The 25002-nt window shown below is 36.6% G+C and overlaps 1 protein-coding gene across 2 annotated transcripts in view; it reads right to left on the bottom strand.

Moving 5' to 3' along the window:
* LOC311077871 (complement C3-like) overlaps nt 1–24219 on the bottom strand; it is a 31941-nt gene extending 7722 nt beyond the window's left edge. For both annotated transcript variants that reach the window (XM_084106505.1, XM_084106506.1), the window contains exons 1-28: nt 24109–24219; nt 23604–23799; nt 23280–23448; nt 23120–23193; nt 22488–22576; nt 22277–22359; nt 19473–19560; nt 19213–19315; nt 19015–19135; nt 18429–18544; nt 17934–18080; nt 17437–17640; nt 11753–11944; nt 11065–11217; nt 10861–10990; nt 10714–10785; nt 10372–10566; nt 5849–5966; nt 5600–5691; nt 5366–5505; nt 4379–4591; nt 3330–3390; nt 3144–3230; nt 2862–3065; nt 2149–2224; nt 1908–2067; nt 1079–1168; nt 846–1002 (exon numbers count right to left, since the gene is read on the bottom strand). In XM_084106505.1, the coding sequence (XP_083962631.1) occupies nt 846–1002; nt 1079–1168; nt 1908–2067; nt 2149–2224; nt 2862–3065; nt 3144–3230; nt 3330–3390; nt 4379–4591; nt 5366–5505; nt 5600–5691; nt 5849–5966; nt 10372–10566; nt 10714–10785; nt 10861–10990; nt 11065–11217; nt 11753–11944; nt 17437–17640; nt 17934–18080; nt 18429–18544; nt 19015–19135; nt 19213–19315; nt 19473–19560; nt 22277–22359; nt 22488–22576; nt 23120–23193; nt 23280–23448; nt 23604–23799; nt 24109–24176 (3598 nt within the window). In that variant the 5' untranslated portion in view covers nt 24177–24219. The remainder of the gene's footprint in view (nt 1–845; nt 1003–1078; nt 1169–1907; nt 2068–2148; nt 2225–2861; nt 3066–3143; nt 3231–3329; nt 3391–4378; nt 4592–5365; nt 5506–5599; nt 5692–5848; nt 5967–10371; nt 10567–10713; nt 10786–10860; nt 10991–11064; nt 11218–11752; nt 11945–17436; nt 17641–17933; nt 18081–18428; nt 18545–19014; nt 19136–19212; nt 19316–19472; nt 19561–22276; nt 22360–22487; nt 22577–23119; nt 23194–23279; nt 23449–23603; nt 23800–24108) is intronic.
* Between the last annotated feature and the right edge of the window lie 783 nt (nt 24220–25002).

The raw sequence follows: 25002 nt of genomic DNA, 5'->3' as shown, positions 1-25002 counted from the left end.
CATTTCAGTTTAGGTTAGCAAGCCACCATGAAATCAAAATTAAGAATTCTTTTCTTTTTTTTTCCGCAGTATTTATTATAAATGGTTTATCCGTGCGCAAACTTTTTTTAAATTCATTTTTCCTCATAATCTAGAATCAAAATAACTTCCCCTCCCTCTTGCAGCATCTCTTCTCTTCTCCGATGATGAGGGCGGGGCAATAACATGTCAATCACATGAGATCCACCAATAGCAAACCACAACCATCCAATCAATTCCCCACGGACAAAAACAAGCCCCGCCCACATTTGTTCTTGTTTGAGGAGCCGTTTCACTCGGATGTACATCACAATATAGGGAAGAAAAGACTATCGTAACTTCTGTTTCATGCCGACTTTAACAATCAATAGTTTTTATTTTATTTATAATAATCAATCGTTTATTTCACTGTAATGTGTATATTTCTACTGTAGTATTAGTTTTTCTTCATTTATAACTCAAAACACAAACTGTTCCATGCAGTTATAAAAACACAACTGACACTTAATCAGAAAATGCAGGAAGTGAACAGTGGCTGGTTGTTTTGCATATCAATCAAACAGCTGATTGGTTCTTTCTGCAACACAGTCTAAAGGATTGAGGGAGTAACTGAAAATAAAAGTCCTTTACTCAGAATTGTATTAGTATTTTTAGTTTATTGTCTGTCCATCCATCCATTCTCCATACCGCTTGTCCTATGTAGAGTTGTGGGGTAATTTATTATGTCATTGGTGTTTACAGGTTTATTTATTTATTTTTGCATTTCCTACATGTCATGCTTATAGTGGCTGTAGTTGCACTGTTGATTTGACTGTGTTGTTACTGACCTTCGTTCTGGCTGGAATGACTCATCAGGATGTCTTTATTGAGTTTTCCAGCATGGGCCAAAGCGTAAGAAGTCATAGCGACAGCATAAGTGCTGGTCAGACTGTGAACTCTCAGCGTCAGGTAATTAACGGCTCTGTTTACACTGCTCTGAAGACTCTAGTATGGAGAGAGAGACTCAGTGAGACTGATGCGACATATCATAGCGCTGTTTGTTTCCAGGAATCACACTTACAGATTCATTACAGATCTTACTGCCCTCTTGCATGGCAATCAGAACGAATGCCGTTAGAGAGGCGTCGCTGTCTTTCCCCTTTACGTCACCCTGGAATTAACAAACACTCAAATAAACGAGAGCCCAAACAATTGTTAGGAAAAAACTTGAACACAAGTTTGCCTACTGCAGCATATTGATGTCTTCCTTTAGAGCTTTTTCTCCAAATTATTTAAAACTATTATATATTCAAATTAATGACACGTCCGACCCTCTGGACTTTAAGACAACGAAAACACTATTCACATTCTCACTAGTTTATTTAAAGGAGCTGTATGTAAGATTGTGGCCAAAACTGGTACTGCAATCACTTTCAAATTACTGTAGAGCGGTGTATCCCCTCCCCCTCCCCCTGACTCGAGGTTGCCAGATAGGCTGCAGGATCCAGCACGAACGTTTGTAGCTGCAGAGTAACGGTAACTAGAGCAGAGCTGGCAACCCGGATGCCGAAACACTACTGACTTCGTGATTGGTAGAGATAGGTGGAGGGTGGCGCTTCAGGCCAAAACACAAGATGACAACATCAACATCAGTTGAGGGCTGCAACTTCACTTTTAAATGACAATATCCTGGCCGTACTACTGTTGTCAGTGATATAAGTATTTGAAATGAACATGATTTCTTAATGTCTAGTGACATATCAGGGCCATTTTATGATTAATTGAAATACATTTCTTACATACAGCTCCTTTAATTTTCATACTAATAATATTCTACACTGGAGATTCAAACATTACAGAGGAAGTAACATTTTCTGAAACATCATGTATGTACACCAAATGAAACTTACAAGCATCTCTTCATGTATAACGGCGGCGTCTTCTTTAAACGTGCCGTCTGGCAGCTGTTTGTCTGTGGCCAGCCACTTGAGGGCGCTGCAGATCACATTCTCCTTTATGCTGATCAGATCGCTGGCCATCGCAAACACTTTCGCCACATATGCCGTCAACCTGTAATGACCAGAAAAGAAGAGGTAAGAAACGACATGTAACTACTTGATCAGATAAATATGGCAGGAACGCTCGTCTCACCATGTGCTGCTAGTCTTGCTCATCGAGGCAGCAAACGACCCGTCTTGTTTACGGAAAGTTAGCTCTCGCTGATAACCTTGACAAGAAGGATACAGTAAATAACTTACAAATTCATAGCTTTTGTTAGCATAATAGAGAATATTCTGAGGGATCTATTAAAGGGGACCTATATATTTTTTTGTGTTTTTTTTACATTATTGTGTGTCTGCAGTCTGTGTACACAACAACCCACTCCTTTTTTATATTCTACATAAATCAGAAACTGTGTCTCTCCTCCAATCACCTGACTCCATTCTAGTGTGCATCGCCCACTTTCAATGATGCAATCAGTTCCTAGTGGACAATATGGAAGTTCATTTCCACCACATAAGAAAACAACAGTGGGTTTACAGTGTTTTAGCCGGGTTTTCGCCTGTAAGGCTCTATAGAAATCTGGCACTCTATTGAACAAAGTTAAACTGAGAGAGCGTGGCGTTCACAGACACCAGAATGAACGAGTTCATAGTAACGTTCATCAGGCAGTAATACAGTACGTTCAGTTCACGTTCGCCCAAAATATGAACGAGTTCATGAACTATCGTTCAATGAACGCATTCAGGCACAACACTGGGCTTCCATAGGACAAAGCTATGCCCCGCCCTTCATTTATACTCATTAAATATCATGTTTCTCTAAGAAATGCATCAGATTAAAAGTGAGAGTGGTCAGCTGACCTGTGTTGATATGGTTAATGGCTTCATTACGCCGGTTCATGCCAACAGTCTCCCACTGCTTGGTGCTGTCCAGATAATGAGTGGCAATGACAGGTAGAGTCATGTAGATCATAGTCTCCTCTCCATTACCACGGGGCTGGACAATAAACCGCCCCATGAAGTCTCCACTGATGGCCTGCTCGATCATCTTACTGAACTCCTGACCTTGAGTAACACACAGCGGTCAGGACTGGATGAGCGGATGGACAAGCAGAATAAATAAGCGTTCAGATTCCTACTTACTCTTGACTGTGATGTACGTGTTAGCGGGTGTGTTGGGGACCTGAGTGTCTGGTTTGAGACTCCTGACAGACACTTGTTGTACTCCACCTGTCTCACAGGGTCAGATTGAAATTAGAAAAGGGGGATTTTTGGATATTTCGGAGGGGCATTTTTGGATATTTTGGAGGAAAGACTCCAATAACTCACCCATCTTAGCAGGATTGAGCTCGACATTTTTGTCCTGTATCATAGTGAGCACACCCTCAGACTGAAACAAAGAGATTGGGTTTGATCTGTTTAGGGTGACTGCATAACATAATGAAATCAAGCTTCTATAATAATGAATGGGTTTTCAAGTGTATTGAAAACCAAACAATACATATGTCTTAAATACTTAATAAATGAAAGCAATTATCATATCGTATCTGTTCTTTAATAATGTTTTCAAAATGTTAGTACAAAGACGTTTACATCATTCATGGAAAGTTTTTTTTTTTCTGAAACGTTTTAGTTTGACGTTGGTCTAACGTTATTTAGCTCTCTGGTGCTATTCGCATGTCGGTCAAAAATGACAGAATTTATTTTTTATTTAAATGAAATTAATGTACTATATTTTAGTTTGATAATGTTTTTTATTTAATATTTTGTATTTTTAGGGGATTTAATGGTACTAAATTATATTTAAGCTGTATTTTTAATCCATTCATTAACTTTTTGAGCATAGACTTGAAAAACTTGTCATACATCTTTAATGCTTTTGATCTGTTTTCAAAGACGACACATGGCAGATTATTGTCTGAAGTGAAAAAAAAAGTTTTAAAAAGTTAACTTAAAAAAGTTGCAGAATTGTTTTTGACCAAAGAGCATCAGAGGGTTTTAACGTGACTACTTGTTTCAGAATGTTTAGAGAACATTCAAAAGTATCGTTTCCATAATGTTTGCACAATAAAGTTTACTTAATAATCACATACTGTAACCAAGACAAAAAAAAACAAATAATCTTTTTAAAGCATTTAAAAAAAACGTTCTGAATGTTTTTGAATGTTTAAATGAGCAGAAGGGAATGTTCAGGGAACATTCAGAAATAGCGTTTCCATTTTCGAAGTCCATTTTCGGGTCTGAAATGTAAATGATAGCAATATAAAGTAGAATTGTTATTGCTGTTTTGAATGCTGTAATTTAACATATTTATGGGATGCCAAAAAAAGAGCTCTGCTTTGCAATTTTATCAGTGGGCAGACAGGAAGTTCACTCACCACCACCCTCAGGATCTTCCTCACTTCATCACTGTAGACAGAGTCATACGCTGCTGCCTTCACATTGATCCAGTGATTGCCCAACTCCAGGGGAATAATCACATACGGGACGGACCTGGAGGACATGGACTCGACCTCCACTTCTGCTTTGTAGGAGCCCTTTCTGCTGGCGGAGCTGCAAATGTGTTCAGTCTCCATGAACTCAAGACGTGCCTGAAGGAGAAGCCGACAGTTGGACAAATGCACCCATGTGTTGCAGTGTTGTGTGTGACAGGTTGTGAATGTGTGTGGTTTGTGTGAGATTTACCATAAAGTCCCCCTGTAGTCAAGAATTGTATCCCTTAAAACTCATCTTTGATCACCAAAATTACATATTTAAACGTTTTTAATTCTTCATGCCTTAAAATATCTTGAATGTAGCTCTACACCCTTGCCTCATTTAGTATTCTCGGTTCTATGAATATGCAAATGCAAATGAGCCCCGCCTCCACTCACTCACAGCAGCTCAGAGATCCACTCGTTGACGCTCACACGTTGACCAGCGATTTAAAACCATGTTTTTGAGACGGTCTTTGTTTCACTGCAGTTTTAAGGCGAAAATACTCAGCAATGGTGTTGACTTATGAATTTACACATGGCTTGTCTTAAAGCATATTAAAAACACCACATAGACATATAAACAACATTAAAAGCTTGATTTTCACTACAGGGGGACTTTAAAAAATAAAATGGTGCCATAGTTGTGGTTAAAGATAGCTTGTTTACTTGTTACCTAAAAACACTCAAATTTTGGAAGATTTAGCACTTGCTGTACTAGCCTGGTCCTTGTAAACAACCATGTAAAACCTGTGAACTTGGACTCCCAGAAGTAATGCATGATTAAAACAAATCTAATTTGCCTCATTGGCACATTTGTCCTCACGTTAATTGTATTTGACACCACATTGGGTGATTATCGAGGACCAAAATGGCTGTGTAACTGTTTACCCTAATTTTCTTCTTGGTGTAGTTGTGAAGGATGGCCCTGATTTGTATTTGCTCATTGCGCACAGCTGAGAACGGCACCTTCAGGTCAATGAAGAACCTCTTATAAACTATCATCTCGTATGGATCTGCCACACATATGCCTTTGGAGAAAAAGACAGCAATGGAGTATTAGCATGATGCTACAGGTCTAAAACGAGGTGAAAAAAGTGTACTTCATCCTAACATAAGTTTTACCGTGAGATTTTGACAGGCTAAAAGCGAAGATTTGCCAAGTAGTGATAGATTCTTTCAGGTAGATTCTGTCTCTTGTGATCGATGTTGCTCCACTGGGACAGGAGGGAATAGAAAAAGTTCAAAACAGATAAAGAAAAAAAATACCCACAAAGGTTGACAGTGCATGTAAGACTATCTACAGATAATAACGAAAAATCATTTCCCATCGCTTCTGCTCATTTAAAATTATTTTTTTTGTCTCCTACTCACCATAACTTGTTATTAGCTGGGCAGAACGGCAGAATCTCCTCTGTCCAAAGCCAGCTCTCTGGAAACTGTGTACGTGATGTGATTTCATCAAAACTCTCATAATAGTCGCTGTCCTCACCTGTCCAGGTTTACAGAAAAAATATATATATACTGTGAGCAACTAGGAATTCACTTCACTCATTTACTCATCCATCATCAATCCTGGTGTTTCTTTTGGAAATCTGTAAACTCAAATGAACAGTAATTCCAATCTTACTTCCTGGTTGAACCTACATAGGTTTGTAACAAATTTGCATAACGCCAGTCTATGGTCTTGATTGGCTGCCTGCAAACAACATCTACGTTAGCAAGGTTGCAGATAAAGTTCAAAATACAAAGTTTTAATAACAATAATCCACAGGGCAAGACAGAAGATACTCCAACAGAATGCTAACACACACGAGACCGGAACACCACTGAGTGAAGGTGAGGAACTACACTCTAAAAAGAGATGTGTTAAAAAACAACACACAAGATGTGTTGATGGCATTTTGACACATGTTGTGTATATTTTTAACACACAATGTGTGTTAAAATGTAACTCTGGATAGAATAGCACTGGGTGGAGGAGAGTTTGTTTTTTATGAAAAAAAAAAAATATTTATATTTTATATGGTATCCCATAAAATGCTCTAAAATAAATAAAGCAATATATTCAAATAAATAAATTAAATCTTAATTCATGAAAACTTAAAGATTATTTTTTTGCAGCCAATCACATCATGCCTCTTTTTCAATGTCTTTTTCAAATGTTGCTTTCACTTGTTATTAATAACCAGATTAACTTTATTTCTGTCAGACTCTACAGAAGCTCTTATTGAGAATTAACAGGTTTTGGTGTTGACGATTCATTGAATTTTTCATTTAAAGTCACCAGAATTGTGATTAGTGTCAGCTTTATTTGAGCTCTTGACCCTTGACTCTTTAACATTAGTTTTCTCTGATTGCTGTAAATGTGTATTTAATCTGTGCATTTGAAACAGCAGAAAAAATCATGAGAAAAATATGCTCAGATGATAATATTATCATCATGAACGTGTAAGATTGTTCAGCAAAAGCTCAGAAAAAGTTTAATATTTGAAAGATGAGTGTAATACATAAAAGATTAGCATAATGCAATTAGCTTAAAATTAATTTTTAAATACACAGTTCGTACAGAATCTTACAGTCTAAGGTATCAAACAGATATCAAGAATCAGCGTATGAATCTCAACAATGGTGACAAACGAAATGCTTCATGCAGCAATGCATGCTGGGTGCCACCATAGTGCAAATCTCATCCATGACTCCCAGCATGCATTGCTGCATGAAGCTTTTTGTTTGTCACCATTGTTGAGATTCATGCGCTGATTCTTGAGGTCTGTGTTTGACTAGTTTCTGCTGCAGATTAAAATTTTCAGAAAACATTTATTTTATTATTCTGCTCTGCTGGACAGCATGATGTAGTGTCACACGATCATTATAACTAACAGCACATAAATAAAATAAATGTGCACCATCCATATACTCATAAACTTGATCAGATCAGCACTTGCTGACTACAACATCATCAAGAAATATCTGATCATCTTTTCACTCACCATAACAAATGTATTTTATTAAAATATAGTTAAAGCAGCAAGAGAAAAACTAAAAGAAGAGTAAAGGGTCAAGAGCTCAAATAAAGGAGCCATTAATCACGATTCTGGTGACTTCAGATAACACATTCAATGAAACATCAACATCTAAACCTCTGTTAATTCTCAATAAGAGCTTGTCTATGTAGATTCATGATGTCTAAACCATCCAGCTAATAAAATGTTCAAACAAACTCTTTATTAAACGTCACTGGACTCCATAAACACAAGTTAACAATACGTTTCAGTGTTCGTCCAAACACTCAGTTGTAAAAACACAGGAAGTAACTCTGGCAAATACACACCGACTACAGTCACATGTGACACATATCTGACACAAGTTGTGTAACTATAACACAGTAGTGTGTAAAAGGTTTCAACACACTTCTGTGTAAGAGGAATAATACATTAGTTGTGTTAAAGGTAACACAAAATGTGTAGTCCTTATAAACACAGAGATGTGTTAAGAATCGACACAGGTTGTGTGTTAAATTTGACACAACATGTGTTGTCCCTGAGCACACACACTACATGTGTTAACATCTACACAACATGTGTTAACATCTACACAACATGTGTTAAAATCTACACAACATGTGTTGTCCCTGAGCACACACACCACATGTGTTAAAATCTACACAACATGTGTTGTCCCTGAGCACACACACTACATGTGTTAAAATCTACACAACATGTGTTGTCCCTGAGCACACACACTACATGTGTTAAAATCTACACAACATGTGTCATTTTTAACATCTCTTTTTACAGGTTGTGTTGTTTTCAACTCATCATTTTGAGTGTCGACACTCACCATTACTGTGAATGGTATGCAGTGTTTGCTATGTTCTCAAACTAACAGGCCAGTGTAAATACAAGTTATTTATATACAATATTTTGTCAGTTGCTACATTTTAATTAAATTCAAAGTGCAAACTCGGTTAACTGTTATCTCTTCATGAACTTTTGTCAAAAGCAGCATTATCAGTTAGGGGTTGAAGCGTGAATAACTGAATAATGTCCAGTACAGTGAGTCTGTCCAGTCATTGAGCTTGAAACATTGTCTTGTACTTTGTGTGCACATGCATTCTGTACTCGACTATTGATTAAACGGTTAATATTGTTGCATCTGGCCCTTTCGCTTTATTTTTTAAAATGACACAATTTGAGTGTTAAAATGACTTACACAGTGAATGAGTTAAAATTAACACAAAACTAGTACTCCTGGAGCTCACCCACACATGTGTCAAAATTTAACACAGGTTGTGTCATTTTTAACACATTCTTTCTAAGAGTGTAAAATACACAGGGAGAATGAACTAATTGATGAACAGCTGTGATAAGGACTAGTGCCCATGGAAACTGATGAGTGGCGGGAAAATCAAACAAAGGAACACATGTGACTAATGAAAACATACTAAAAGTCCAAGAAAGCGAAACTAAGAAAAATAAACTGACACCATCACTACTGTTAGACACCATCAGTCTGTTAGTTAGACTGTGTATGAAGTGCTGAAGAAGATGAATCTGAAATTCAGATATGGTAATGGTTGTTTGGTTTCCAACACATGATGTAAGGCCATCTGACCAATCAGAGCAGAGCAGACCAATCACAACAGACTGGGGTCATCTGACCAATCAGAGCAGAGTAGACCAATCACAACAGACTGGGTCATCTGACCAATTAGAGCAGAGTAGACCAATCACAACAGACTGGGTCATCTGACCAATCAGAGCAGAGTAGATCAATCACACCAGACTGGGCCATCTAACCAATCAGAGCAGAGTAGATCAATCACACCAGACTGGGTCATCTGACCAATTAGAGCAGAGTAGACCAATCACAACAGACTGGGTCATCTGACCAATCAGAGCAGAGTAGACCAATCACAACAGACTGGGTCATCTGACCAATTAGAGCAGAGTAGACCAATCACAACAGACTGGGTCATCTGACCAATCAGAGCAGAGTAGATCAATCACACCAGACTGGGCCATCTAACCAATCAGAGCAGAGTAGATCAATCACACCAGACTGGGTCATCTGACCAATTAGAGCAGAGTAGATCAATCACAACAGACTGGGTCATCTGACCAATCAGAGCAGAGTAGACCAATCACAACAGACTGGGCCATCTGACCAATCAGAGCAGAGTAGATCAATCACACCAGACTGGGCCATCTGACCAATCAGAGCAGAGTAGACCAATCACAACAGACTGGGCCATCTGACCAATCAGAGCAGAGTAGACCAATCACAACAGACTGGGTCATCTGACCAATTAGAGCAGAGTAGACCAATCACAACAGACTGGGTCATCTGACCAATCAGAGCAGAGTAGATCAATCACACCAGACTGGGTCATCTGACCAATTAGAGCAGAGTAGACCAATCACAACAGACTGGGTCATCTGACCAATCAGAGCAGAGTAGATCAATCACACCAGACTGGGTCATCTGACAATGAGATCAGAGCAGAGTAGACCAATCACAACAGACTGGGGCCATCTGACCAATCAGAGCAGACCATTTATTAGAATCTGGCTGTTTGTTTGCTTGTTTTTATTGTCTGTAATTGTTATGTGTTGTGTGAGCTACTGGATGCTTAAATTTCCCTAAAGGGATGCATAGAGTATTTATCATCATCATCATCATCATCATCATCATCATCATCATCATCATCATCATCACCATCACTTTAACAAGACCTGCAGTATTTTATTCCAAATAATTATTTAATTATTAACCATTTTATTGCCATCTAATATGCATCTTGTAAAGAAAATGGGTTTGTTAGCCTGTGGAAACATTACACAGTGTTAAGATCATGAGTTTGACAATCAACTGAACAATATTTAAAAACATACTCCGAGCCAGAATCATCTCCTCCTCTCCAGCTTCCATACTACGAGCCACCACGTCATTACAGCAGTGCAGGAAGGCCCGGACACATTCCTCTCCATCTACGATGTACATGGCTCTTCGTTCACAGGTGTAGCCGAGTTTATTATCCCTCATGCCATCCACACAGCACTTCCTCAGATCACCAGAGTACTGACCAGCTGAGAAGACAAAGACAATCAGGACAGAAGGTGAAGAACTGCTGAAGAACGAGCACTGGAGCGTATTCATTCATTCTCCCTCTCCAAATCATTTCCTTTCATCCTTTACGGTCTGTCAAGTAAAAAAGAAAAGCTCCAGCTTCTCACCCAGTATAGTGGTGACCCGCTGAGTACTCTCAGCTCTTCTTCTTCTCTTTGAAGGGGCGGGACACTCTGGCACTAGAGGATGTTTAAATAACAGGCTAAGAGATTTGTACAGCTTTAGAAATTTGAAAGAACATTATTTATATATACCAGTTCTGGTGTCGGTTCCTCCTGCAGTGTGTGACTCAAACATCAGACCTGCATCACTGAAAACCCCCATACTGTCCCTTCCACCTCCTGCCGTACAGCCGGTGTCATGCTTCTCTACAATATCGTAAATCTAAAGCAACAAACAGACCATTTATAAGACAGTCACAAGCGTTCAATGTTGAGGTGTTGATGTAGGACCTCCACCTTCATCTGAGTGAGTCTGTTTTGATTCAGTCCATGCACAGCTTTATCCACCGCCACCAGCCCAACTTTAGCTCCAGGATCTCCAGTTATCAGCAAGCTGAACTCTTCTCCTGGCTTGTAGATCGGTTGAGGCTCCTTCACCTGAACCTTCAGCTGTGAAACACAAGAAACACTAAGGACCCTACTGGAAGAATCTACTGGACTCTAGTAGTATATATTCCTGCTGATCATGCATTGATATAATTGAACTTCAGATGCCACTGATCCAAACGAGACACTTTTGAAGCTTAGGCCGTGTGTCCACCAAAGCATTTTTTCATGCAGCTGGGTATTTTTTCAATTGTTTTCAATGGGAGCGCTGCATTTTTAAAACCCCATGAGCAGTTTCACGCTGAAGCGCTGAGCGCTCTGCGTTTTTTACAGGTCGCAGAGAGTTGAAGAATGTTCAACTTTGGGTAAAACGCAGCACTCATCACTGTCGCTTTTTACCCAACTGTCCAATCACAGTGGAGGAGGGGCGGGACTAATACCACACCGACCAACCGCCACACTAATAAAAACACAGCGCTCCAATTGAAAACAATTGAAAAAATATGCCAGCCACGTGAAAAACCGCTTTGGTGGACACACGGCCTTAGTGTCAATTCTTGATGTCGAATAGATCTATAATAATACGTGGTTGACCCACCGTTCCCATGCACGTGTCCTTCACGTCGACCCAGACTGAATCAGACACCATCTCAGACGAGCCCACATGATAATAAGCCACAAAGCGGAAGGACGGCACCATGTCTTTGGTTACAAGTAGAGACAGTGTCACTAGAGCTTGTCCTCTTCTCTTAAACCTGTCCGCTTGAACAATCTGACCTTTACTTAAGATCTGAAAATGAGAGGGAAATTTGACATTTAACCTTGACATTCATGCAGTCCCTTACGAAAAATAAGTTTATTCTTTTAAACTAAAAATAAGAGAGTATACTTTCAGTCTACATTTTATATACTTCTCAGAAATATACTTAAAATTACACTTAAGTGCACTTGACTTATACTGAGAGAAAAGTCCAAGTATATTTGGCCTGTACTTGTACTCAATCTTTTGATCGAGATATACTTAAGAGTATAATTAAGTATTCAAAGTATACTTGGCTTGTAGTTGTGTTAACTCTTTTGGTCGAGTAGCCTATTAAATATACTTTTTTTACATAGTTTTTCATATACAGTCTTATGAATCTTACATTGTTTGAAAATATTGATTAGAATCTTGATATAAAACAGATATGTTTCTAATTCTGCGTATCTGAATTTTTGGGTAGGCTAGTCCACTTGTAGTGCACATAGGAATTTATTCTAATTCTACTTTTCCCCTAGCCTGGCAAGCCAGACCTACATCAAGATGTTAGGTCTGGCAACTCACCATAGACACGGCTCAATCCGAGGGGCGGGATAAACAGCTGTCTTTCAAATTCCCTCTGCACGCAATAGGACAGCGCTTCAACCAACCAGAGCGTTTTCCCAACAGCGGAGCTAACGTTAGTTGATAGATTCAACTTTTGAATCTGGCTGGCAAAATTATGAACACATCTTCCTTTTTTAAGAATGACTTAAGTGCCGGTCTTTGCTCTTTTCTCAAAGAAAAACTTAACTCCAAGTCCTCCAGAGTCGCGGCCAAAGCCGATTTGAAAGACCGCTGTTCTCCAGCAGCCGCCATTCTTTGTTTTCAAGTAAGTTAGCAGGGAACCGTCGCAACTCTGTCGTCATTATGTTAAGCCCGCCCCGCCTACTCTATACACGATGTGATTGGCCTGACCCAATTTAGTTTTTTACAGCTCCAAAAGTCAATGGAGAGTTGCTAGACTACCCTGGCTGCAAAATACATTTTGCTGCCGCTAGGGTGCGTCTAGATTTCTAGGCTACTTTTCCCCACCATTGACTGAATTTTCCAGCTATCCATGTTTTCACTGTTATATGGTAGGGGGCGCTATGACATCTTCTAGTACATAATCTCCGGATCAAAACACAGGAGAAGAAGAAACTGAAACAAGTGATAGAAGATTGCTCACTCAAATGTAAAATAACGTGATCATCAAACATTAAACAGCTTGTAAATCAAAACTGCTTAATGTTTTCCAAATGAAATGAAGCGTAACCCATGAAGAGAAAACAACTGTGAAGCTTTGGGGGTGTCAGACTTGATCTACTCCATCTGTGTTTTGATCATCGTTCTGAATCTGATCAAGGCGTAGTCTTTGACAAAAATGTGATTTTCTCAGCTTTTTTGTTTAAAATGTTGCCTTTCTTTATGAAACTTACCGACATTCAAGTGTTGATTAAAAAGGATGCATGAAGCTAATAATTAAAAAAAAAATTAAAGTACAGTTAAAGGTATTTTTCAAGTATAAAAAAATAATATCTACATTTGAACATAGTAGTATACTGCAAGTGCAAAAATAATATATAAATAGTAAACTATAAGTATAATGTTATGTTCACTTAAAGAAAACTTACAAGTATACTTGCAGTATAAACTACTAAACTAGTAGTTTACTGAGAGTACACTCAAGTGTGTACTTTCATCAACTAAAAGATGTACTACTGTATTAAAATAGTAAGCTAAGTATTTTACTACTCTTACAATTAAACGTATACTTCTATATACTAAAAGTGAGCCAATTTAGTCCCAAGCAGTATTGAAATAGTACACTTACAAGTTTACTACAAGTACATATTGATATTAGTATACTTAAGTATAAAATATAAAATTAACTTGAAGTATACTTCTTTTTCGTAAGGGGTAGATTTTATTCTTCTAGTAAACAAATATTTATTTATTTTTATCAACTGATGTGCCAATTAATTATTCAATTAATCAATGAATACTGAATGGGCATTACAGAAAATGCTTTTAGAATTCAACGTATAGTTTGTATTTTGTAATTCTGTCTGATTGAGACTTTGGCACCTGATCAATTTGTGCTATTTTTGGATTGTTGGTCTATATAATATGTACAATATTTAAATGCTTTTCTAATTCACCTTTCCATTATGGAATTCCAAAGCTGCCAATATTAAAAATAAATAAATACATAAATAAATATACAAATAAATGTAAAAAATAAATAAATAAATAAATAAATATATAAATAAATATACATAGAAAAGCAAAAAAACGAAAATAAATAATTATTTGTACATTTATTTCCTTATTTATGTATATATTTATTTTTTTCCAAATTTATTTATTTATTCTTTTATTTATTTATACATTTATTCATTTCTACATTTATTTATTTATACATTTATTTATTTATACATTTATGTATTTCTACATTTATTTATTTATTAATTTATTTCTTCCTACATTTCTTCCTGCGTAGGGTAATGAGGAGGGCGTGGTTTACCTCAGACATAGCAATCGAGCTCAGAGTAAGCGAAGGCGAAGGGTTGAGGCCACAGTGACACCCTGTGGCGAAATACAATAAGTATAGCTGACTGACATTGATACGGTCTGTGACTGCGAGGTATATGGTCAAAATCCTAAATCTTACTGTGTGACATGGATAGGCTACTCTTTATTCCGGACATGGCCGTAGAACATCGTTTGGTCTGGATTTGTAAAATGTCCTGGGCTAACAAACATGAAACAGGGACTCTGAAACGGAAGCGCTTGATATTTTCCATTTTTCGGTCAGAACTCACGGAAAGGAAGCTGGACACATATAGGCTACAGTGAAGTCGACGCAAGCATATTGACCAATGCTTTTGAAACGAGACCATTGCATTTTAATGTAGCCTAATTTCCAAAAACAATACTGACAGCAACAGAAACATTTTTTTTTTATTATTATATTAAGTGGTGGTAGTCTTTAGCCTACCTCCATAAACTCATGTCCAGGCCAGGGGCAACCTTATTAAATGTATGAACGTCACGTTAATCCACATCGATAAATTCAGTTAGAGGATAAGACTGTAGGGCAGTTAGCCTACCACTAAAATCCAACCAGAGCTTCATCAGAGCCATCAATACAGAAGAGATCTTAATGCATTTACACAGCAATTAGCCTACAAGTGCATACAAATATTATGAAGTGTTTTACATTTTGAAGACACAAATATGACATGATGGAATCAATGAAGTGATAGGCCTAAGTTTAATATGAAACTAAAACAGACACCAGGTGGCAGAAAGTCACTGTCTTAATGAGTGAGTTCAATCCACTCGTTTGATTCCTTAAAATACACCGAATCAAAAACAACTCGACGTGTTGAAGCGGTTCAGCTGTGGATTTGTTTCTGATCATTTCTATTTAGGCCTATGCATTATTTAAATAATAATAATAATAATAATAATAATAATAATAAATAAATAAATAAATGACCAAATGTTCAAAAAGTTGGCAGAGAGGGGTCATGTTCGGGGAAACAACATAATTGTTGATAGGCTATTTTTCGGGGCCATGAGTTTAATGCGCAAACCTGCGTGACCATATAACAACTATTCAGAAATGGAAATTACGAATGCATTAATATTTTGTTTTGAATTTAAGAAAAGTCGATTGAATATTTACAGGTTTGTATCTCGTTATTATTTTCAGAATAGTAAAGTCTTTGTAACCAACCATAGTGATCAAATATCGAAGCTATCTCTATCTAATAGGCTACTTCAAAGATCAAATCAAATTATTTATTGTTAAATTTTGTAAAAATTTCTGTAGCCCAAACCTGCCAAAAACATAACAAAAAAATAGCTAGTAGCCTACATAACTTTTTAATTTGTATTATTATTATTATCATTCTTTCTTTCTTTTTATTATTATTATTATTAGGCTATTGTTATCATCATCATCATCAGCTGGCAAACCATTATGGAGTCTATTTAAAGGGAATGATTGTGGCGGGGAGTTTGGTCAAACTATGGCAGTGATAGCCTACAGCGAATATAACGGGTTGAAATAAAAGATGGCGCTGTCCACAGAGACATTTCTATGTGCACTATTTCATCCGTGAAAACCTTAGTCCCCTGGCTACCATGTCAGAATCTGCAATTCAAAATAAATTTTGCCTGCCACGGCAGAAAATTCAGCAGCTTTTAGATCTTGTTGTTGGTCCGACTTTGTCAAGACAAACCCGACGGAGCTCAGCCCCGAAATTCAACTGCTGTCGCTCTTCTCTTTCTTTTCTCTCCACTGTAGCTGTTGATTATGTTTTGCGTGTTGCGCTTTTATTGAGATCATCCAATAAAATTAGCGATTTACACCAATAATGTGATGCGGGCAATTAACCCTTCTTGTGGAGTAAATTAATACTATGGCAAAATATATTATGATAGTATAAATGGTAGCCATACTATACTGCCAGTTAGTGTAGCGGGTTGATTCACATTTGAATGCGAATCCGTAACCGCAACCTCTCATGTCCAAACGTATGATACCTTTGGACATGAGAGGTTGCGGATTTGCATTCAAATTAGGCTACATTAAAATGCAATGGTCTCGTTTCAAAAGCTTTGGTCAATATGCTTGCGTCGACTTCACTGTAGCCTATATGTGCCCTGCTTCCTTTCCGTGAGTTCTGACCGAAAAATGGAAAATATCAAGCGCTTCCGTTTCAGAGTCCCTGTTTCATGTTTGTTAGCCCAGGACATTTTACAAATCCAGACCAAACGATGTTCTACGGCCATGTCCGGAATAAAGAGTAGCCTATCCATGTCACACAGTAAGATTTAGGATTTTGACCATATACCTCGCAGTCACAGACCGTATCAATGTCAGTCAGCTATACTTATTGTATTTCGCCACAGGGTGTCACTGTGGCCTCAACCCTTCGCCTTCGCTTACTCTGAGCTCGATTGCTATGTCTGAGGTAAACCACGCCCTCCTCATTACCCTACGCAGGAAGAAATGTAGGAAGAAATAAATGAAGAAATAAATAAATGTAGAAATACATAAATGTAGAAATAAATAAATGTAAAAATAAATAAATGTATAAATAAATAAATGTAGAAATGAATAAATGTATAAATAAATAAAAGAATAAATAAATAAATATGGAAAAAAATAAATATATACATAAATAAGGAAATAAATGTATAAATAATTATTTATTTTCGTTTTTTTTGCTTTTCTATGTATATTTATTTATATATATATATTTTTTTTTTTCTTTTTTACATTTATTTGTATATTTATTTATGTATTTATTTATTTTTAATATTGGCAGCTTTGGAATTTCCATATATCATGCTCTATTCGTTGTGACATTTGTTTCAAAAATGCATATATATTTTTGAGATCGTTTAATAAACAGCATTGCTACTTTACTAGCATGTAGCAGTGGTAACAGAATAATGATGCTAGATAATTCTCTGTCTCTCACCATGTAGGTGAAATCTTGATCTCTGACTCCTGGACTTCTGCCTAGGTTCAGATTGACTTTCATTTGATCACCAATCTCAAACACTGGAGTATCAATGCCGACGTGCAGGTAGTTGTTGGAGCCGCCTTTGGTCTTGTAGGCCTGAGCCGTCATCTTCTTCACTGCCTGCTGGTCGTCATCTAATTTTGGATCTTTGGTTTGTACCTGGAAGTGAAGAGATGATGATTTGATGCTATTCTAAGCTAAAAAACAAACATAAAATGACAAGAAAAATGATTACTTAAAACAGCCTAAGCTGGTGTCCAGGTCTGGTCTCTATTGATTAGTGTTAAAGACCAGCTTAAAGCAGTGAAGACCAGTTTTGCCAGACTATAAGACAAGCAAGACTAGCTTAAACCACATAAAACCCACAAGCAATCTTAGGCGTTTGTTTTTTTAGTAAGCCTGAGACACATCAAGCTCAGTAGTTCAGTAATAAATCCGACATCAGGTCTTACAGTGATCTCTAGTGCGGAAGATCCTTCGTTAGAATTGACTGTAAGCTTTGCAATGCCATTGGCTCTCGTTCGGCCTCTGACCCCTCCAGGATTGACCTCCACTTCCACATTTTCAGCAGGCATCTTGTCAGGGTCTGTTAGATAAACCTATGAAAACATCAATTATGTTTTTGCTAGACCTGACGGACTGTTTCTAAACGCCATTTAATGGTGTGTTCAAGTAATGTTGGATAGACAGTGTGAGTTCAAAGCACATGAGTGGCACACATTAAAATTGTAATAACAAGTGGAGAAAATAAGTCAAGATTTTATTTGATCCCCAAATTTCTGAGTTGGAGGCGTGAGAATGAAAACATGGTGGACAATGGATGTAGTTGCTTGACCTCATAATTATGAATTACAGAAACAGCTTGCCAAATTAGGGTATTGTTCCAATTTCTTTATAAATATAGATAGACTACTTATTCTTTTTGCAATAACTGAAATATTTCATACCGAGATGCTGAAGGGCATCCCAGGTTTGTAGAATTGTGGTGTTCTTTCGAAGTGGATGGTGTACGGTGACGTCACAATCTGAATGCCCTTCCTCTGAGCTTCCACCATTTCACTGCCTGAAACACACACCAAATTGTGACTAAAATTGTATAATATTATATCATAAAATATTTAAAATCAATATAAAATAAAATAATAAAATATATATTATTATTGTTTTACAGCATCTCACGCCATTAGTGCTGCATTTTGTAAGACTTTTTTTCCGGTGTAAAATTAAAAATAGCAGCAGTAGTTCTGAAAAACCCATCTTGAGATCCTTGCGTTTTGCTGGGCACCATTCAGAAAAGTCATTTATTAGACATTTTTTAATCAGATTTTATGTACGGCTTAGAGAGTGTATTGCATTATTATTATTTTTTTTTACATATTCACACTAAATAAATGCATTACAGCCCTAATATTTACATACATTTTTCCATGAAATGACCATTTTTAGAGCTAAATTCATGCTCTATTTTTTGTGACATGGCTCATAAATGCATACATTACTGTAGATTGGCACTGCACTTTTAATTACACTTACCAGTGTCAGTTAAAACACTGGCTGAAATGTAGATTGATCGTCCAACCAGTTGGCCGATGTCTGGGAAGGTCTGAAGTATCGTCTCCTTTGTCAGCTTGGCAGTACCTTCTCCATCTGATATCTGTGTTTTATGTAAATGCCATCACTTTGGCTGCATCACTTTAATACGTCAGGTGTGTTTTCATCTGGGAAGCTCACCTGAACTCTTTGAAGTGAGGAAGGAATACTAGTTTTCCTCTCAACTTCCATGACACCAAACACCACAAACGCATGTCCGTTCACGTTGTTTCCATGCAAGTACCTAGACAAACAGACTTCATGTGTGACATTAGGATTGAAGTGCTTTGGTAAGTATACAACTTTATGGAGTAAACATTGCAAATGTGGGAGAATATGAAACGTTTATCACTGCTCGGAGAGAATAATAAAACATAGTAGATCAAGAGATAAAGCCTTACCTGGCTTCAATGCTAACCGTCAAACTAGCATCTTTCACAAAGAAGAACGACTGACTGGGTGATAATGTGACTTCATAAGTGGGAAGCACTATAACAATAAATCCACATAACAATAATGAACACTAGAAAGATGATCATGTGCATGCTGTCGGTTCCAAAAGTCAAATATCACACACGCACACTGTTAGACCTTACCGTTTTTTTTTACAGTAAAATACTGGCAACACTGTTTCCAGTAAAATACTGTTAATTGTACAGTTCTTTACTGTAATCTAGTTTGTTTCTGTAAAAATGCACTAAATTATAGTTAACTAATTACACTTGCAGAAACCGACTGCCTTAAATTGACCAACTGTCATTTAAATGTATTAACTAAAATTTATAATGCATTAACAATGTGAGCAAAGCATTACTGTGAACTTCTTTCATTTGAGACCACTAAAAAAAACTATTGTACATAAAAAGATTTCCACTGGACCAGCAACTACACAGTCACCGCCTGTTAAATAAAGCAACATGCAGCGTATCATCAGTGTTTGTAGATCTTCTCCTGGACTGAAGCACAGGCTCTACTCTTCTGCACAATGGTGACCCGAAAAATTATTTTACAGTAAACTACTGGCAACAGTGTTGCCAGTATAAACCTGTTTTATAACTTACAGTTTATTACTGTTAAAATACATTTTGTGGGTGTGTCTTTTTTATCTTACACAGTTAACCCTTTCAACCCCTCAGGGAAATCCACACTACGAGAAAAAAGTAACGATGCAGTGAGATAATTAAGGGAATATGTAAGTGATTGTAAGCAGAATCACTGAAGAAAAGAGAAACACAAGAACAGAAAATAGAGAAACACAATAACTACGACTGACTTCCAGCCATTACACATTATTACACTTATTATTAACCAGTATGACTTTATTTCTGTCATACAGAAGTTGTTATTGAGATGTTTAATTGAAAATGTTTGGTTTGAAGTTACCGTTATAGAGATCAGTGCTTGCTTTAGTTGGGATGCAGATGCTAAAACATTAGTTTTTCTTTTGCTGCTTGCAGCTGTGTTTTTGCAAGTCACACTTGTGCACACACAGTTTATGAATGACTGCAGTTATAATGATTATGATGACAAAATCATCATATTGCCTGTTCATTCACTAAGGAATTCATTCTCACTTATTCAGAGTTTAATCCTCAATCAAAAGTGTTACATTAGCACCACTGTGAAAATGCAGCAATAAGATACAATGACTCATTTTTTTAACACATGATGCATAACCAGAGAAACAGAGCTACACTGTGTTTTAGAAACACCGAGATATCACAATTTAGCACATGAATCTCAACAATGGTGGCAATATTTCTTTTTTATTATTATTATTATTCATGCAGCAGTGCATGCTGGGAGTTTTATATTATCCTGGAACCCAGCATGCATTGCGACATGAAACTTTTCACCATTGTTGAGATTCATGTGCTGATTGTTGATATCTGTGTGTGTCTGAGCCAAGCAGGAGTAAAATAAAATTGAATGCACTATATGATTACAATATTCTTCAGAAGACCTGATTACAGAAATATTGATTTCATTTTGTAGATTCACAGATATATGCTAAATATGAGATAACTATAATTTCAATGACTATATACAGGAAAAATCTGAAAATCAGACATGTCCAGGATGATTGTGACATCATCACAAAAAAATAAAAACACCTGATCATCTTCCTCTTGGCTTTTTCTTGCCATAACAAATGTGTTTTATAAACTCACCGCTACAGCAGCCAGAGAGAGATAAATGGTAAGAAGTCCAGGGACAAGAGACCAACTAAAGCAAATACTGATCTCCATCATGGTGACAACAAACTTTATTATTAACTAAATCTCTGTTAATTCTCAACAATAACTTTTGTACATGTAGGAAAGAAATAATCGTAAACTGGTTTGTAAACTGGTTTCACACTCAGTGTTGCTGGAAGTCAGTTGTAGTTCTTGTGTTTTTCTTTTTTCTGTTCTTGTTTCTCTGTCCTTCAGTGATTCTGCTTATCAGGAGTTCATCAGTGTCTCAATTCACTCACTTCTTTTCATTCAAGTGGACTATATTAGTGAACTAATGTAGGGAATAGTGAATGAGGGTATAGGGTGTGATTGGGAAAACAGCCTCTGAGTGTCGACTTTGAGCACTGTTAATTCACAGTATATTCCTGTAGGCTACTTTTATTTTCTACGGTATATTACTGTTTTAATGGAAAATGGTATAATATTGTCAGAATTTTACAGCAAGGGTTAACAGTGCATATCACAATCGTTTATGTAAGAGGAGTAAGAAATATCTGAAAAATTAATATCAGTACCATTGTTGTCATTGTTAACTAAAACTAAAACTTTTCGGTAACTGAAATAAAGCTGATGAAATTAGATGAAAAACTTGAAGTTTAACTAAAACAGAAATAAATATAAAGCTAAATGGCAAAAGCACATTACAAAATTACTAAAACTTAACCTACTGTAAAATGAAAATGAAAGCTAATTCAAACTATTTATAAATACTACAGTAGTATATAACTACTACTAAAGTAACACTGATCAAGTGCTGCTGTCATTAAAGCAAAAGAAACACTTGCCAAATACAAAGATATTCTCAAATTCATGTGTTGATGATCTATTAAATAATAATAAAAAATGAAATGCAAATTAAATGAAATGAAATGTGTGTATTTTCAGATGTTTTCGGTCCAACTGTATTTATGCAGTATGTAATTTGTTATAAACAACAAAAATATAATAAATATAGATAAAGCTTCTACCATATTCTTTGACTTCGAAGTCAGCAGTGTAATTCTTTTGCGGCGTGTTTGCGAATCTTGTGACCACCTTCCAGGTCCCAGGGCTACAAATATAAGCAGATCAAAAACAGATGATTACAGACGTAAGAATGAATATCCTTCTCCGGGTGATAATCCAGTCGGTTAACTTGCGTCCATGTACGTCAAGTCTCAGTCTTCAGCATGAACACACCTGGCAGGCTGAGGTACGGCATAGTTTCCTGATCTAATCCCTTGTTGTGGAAATATGGTTTCTCTCATAGTTGTGATGCCTCGAGGATCCTTCAAGAAAAGAAAAAAAGATTAATAATTATATATAATTTTATTTCATTTTAATTATAATATTTTTGTTTCATTATAATCATATATAATCTTTATAATAAACTGACAACCACCACAAAAACATAGGTGGGAAAAAGTTTTTCCACAAACTGTGGTAAATAATAATTTAAAGTGTAACAAATACAAAACACCATGACACTAAAGTTATTCAATAAACATGAATTTAAGGGTAAATGCTGTGATAAAAACCTCTTAGGTTAACAATAAGTTCCCTTACTATATATGGTGAAAAACCATTAGTTTATGGAAGTGAAAAAGAACAAATCTTCGTATAAATTAGTGAAAAGAAAACAAAAAAAAATAATTCCTGGAATCCCTTGTCACACTTCACATTTTATGGTTTTACGTTGAAATAACAGGTTCTTATCAGTTCTTTGTCATCAGTTACCTACATTAGGGTTTTATGTTGCATTTTATGTTGTTACGATGACTTTTTAAAGTTCATGAATCATTTTTTTTAGGAAAGTTTTCTTTTAAGAGTACCATGATTTCCACTGTTATTCCAGCATGTTCAAGTGGTTTCAGACCAGGTGTCAGCGAGAAGATCCTGTACTGAACTGCAGAAAGGATATTTTATCTTTTTTTTTTTTTTACAGAAATAGTTTCATTCAAGGAGGCATCTAATGCTGAAGCTGTTTCTTACCTGTGCTAGCAGGCGTGTAGATGGGCTTGTCTGTCTGTACAAATATATATCCAGACTGGAATGAGACCATGATCTCTTTCTCCAGAGTGTGAGATGGAAACTGAGCTTGTAGATAAACATACTGCTTCTCCAGAGGATCATCAGAGAAATAGTCCCTATCACTGGGAATCTGAACAGCAGTACAAAATAATGAAAGATCTACAACATGCATAAAAACAAACTAACTGTAAATAAAATAGAAGATTGTTCAAATATGAAGTTTGCCCTCTGATGAATGACACACATATTCTTACATAAGGACAAAGTATGTCAGAGTGGCATCACCTGTATCTCTGTAAGGATCTGGTAATTGTTTTCTGTAGTCAGTGTCACTGTTTTGGACAGTATCTCCAGGTTCTTCTTTGGGTGGTTCTTCACTGAGATCCTCACGTTCAGGTTTCCTCCAGTGTAATCCTGAGCCTCCACAAACACGTTCTCTGAGGAACCCACTCTCAGCAAATTAGGAGCTGACAGAACAAACCTGAGGAGATCAAATCAAACAGCTGTAAATCACATGAAGGGCACTGGTGTAGTTGTCACTTTATTCCCGTGAATATTTAGCATGGTAGGTTTAGTTTTGAAATGCATTATCAGTATAAGGATAGCTTAAAATTTCACTGCTATGCAGACAAAAAAAAAAAAAGATACATTGAACACATGTTGATAGTTTGTGACAACATGCCCCAATAACATGGCACAGAGCTGGCAAATGGGGCAAGTTGACACAGCGAAAAAGGCTGTTATTAAGTATAAGTAACCAATTCATTAAAACGGTGTGTTTAATACTCACAGCGGGTCACACAGTGTGAGGAGGGGTGAGGAGAGAAGAACAGTCAGACACAGCAGCTTCACGTCCATTATGTCTCTTACTGTGTGTGTGTGTGTGTGTGTGTGTGTGTGTGTGTGTGTGTGTGTGTTCATGTTTGTGCAACGCTGATGTAAAACTCCTCCCATTAGCAGCTCAAAACACTCGCATCAGTTAAAATTGATGGAAATAATAATGCGATTGAATATTAGCCTACATAATGATTTCAACGTACAACAGCGGTTTATTTTCTTTAAAACGTTTTTTTCACTGTAAAAAATGTTCGTAATTTTAACTGTAAAAAACTGTAAAAAAGCAACGGAAAAAAAATGTTAATTCCTTAACGGTATGTACCCTTACTATATACAGTGGAAAAACTGTAATAGCTCTCACGGGACATTTCATGTAATTTTACATTAATATACTGTTAAATGTACGGATTTTGGAAGTACACTGTAAAAAAAAAACTTACCGTTGCATTTACCGTACCTTACTGTAAAAAATACGGTAGCAAATGTTTACTAATTTTACAAAGTTTTACATCATCGAACTAAAAATTACGGTGAAAAACTGGCAGCTGGTTGCCAGTACTTTACCGTAAAAAATACGGTATAAATATTTATGTTTTACGGCATTGAACTAAAGTTTACGGTAAAAAAACTGGCAGCTGGTTGCCAGTACTTTACTGTAAAAAATACGGTAGGATTTTTTTTGCTTTTACGGCACTGAACTAAAGTTTACGGTAAAAAACTAGCAGCTTGCAAGTGCTTTACCGTAAAAAATACGGTAGTAATATTTTAGGTTTTATGGCATTGAACATTGAACTGAACTTTTATATAAAAAATAAAAACCTGCCAGCTGTGGTTTCCTGTAATCTTA

This window comes from Abramis brama, assembly GCF_963993115.1.
Source record: "Abramis brama genome assembly, chromosome: 2".
NCBI lineage: Eukaryota > Metazoa > Chordata > Actinopteri > Cypriniformes > Leuciscidae > Abramis > Abramis brama.
This window is presented reverse-complemented; position numbering and strand designations above follow the sequence as displayed.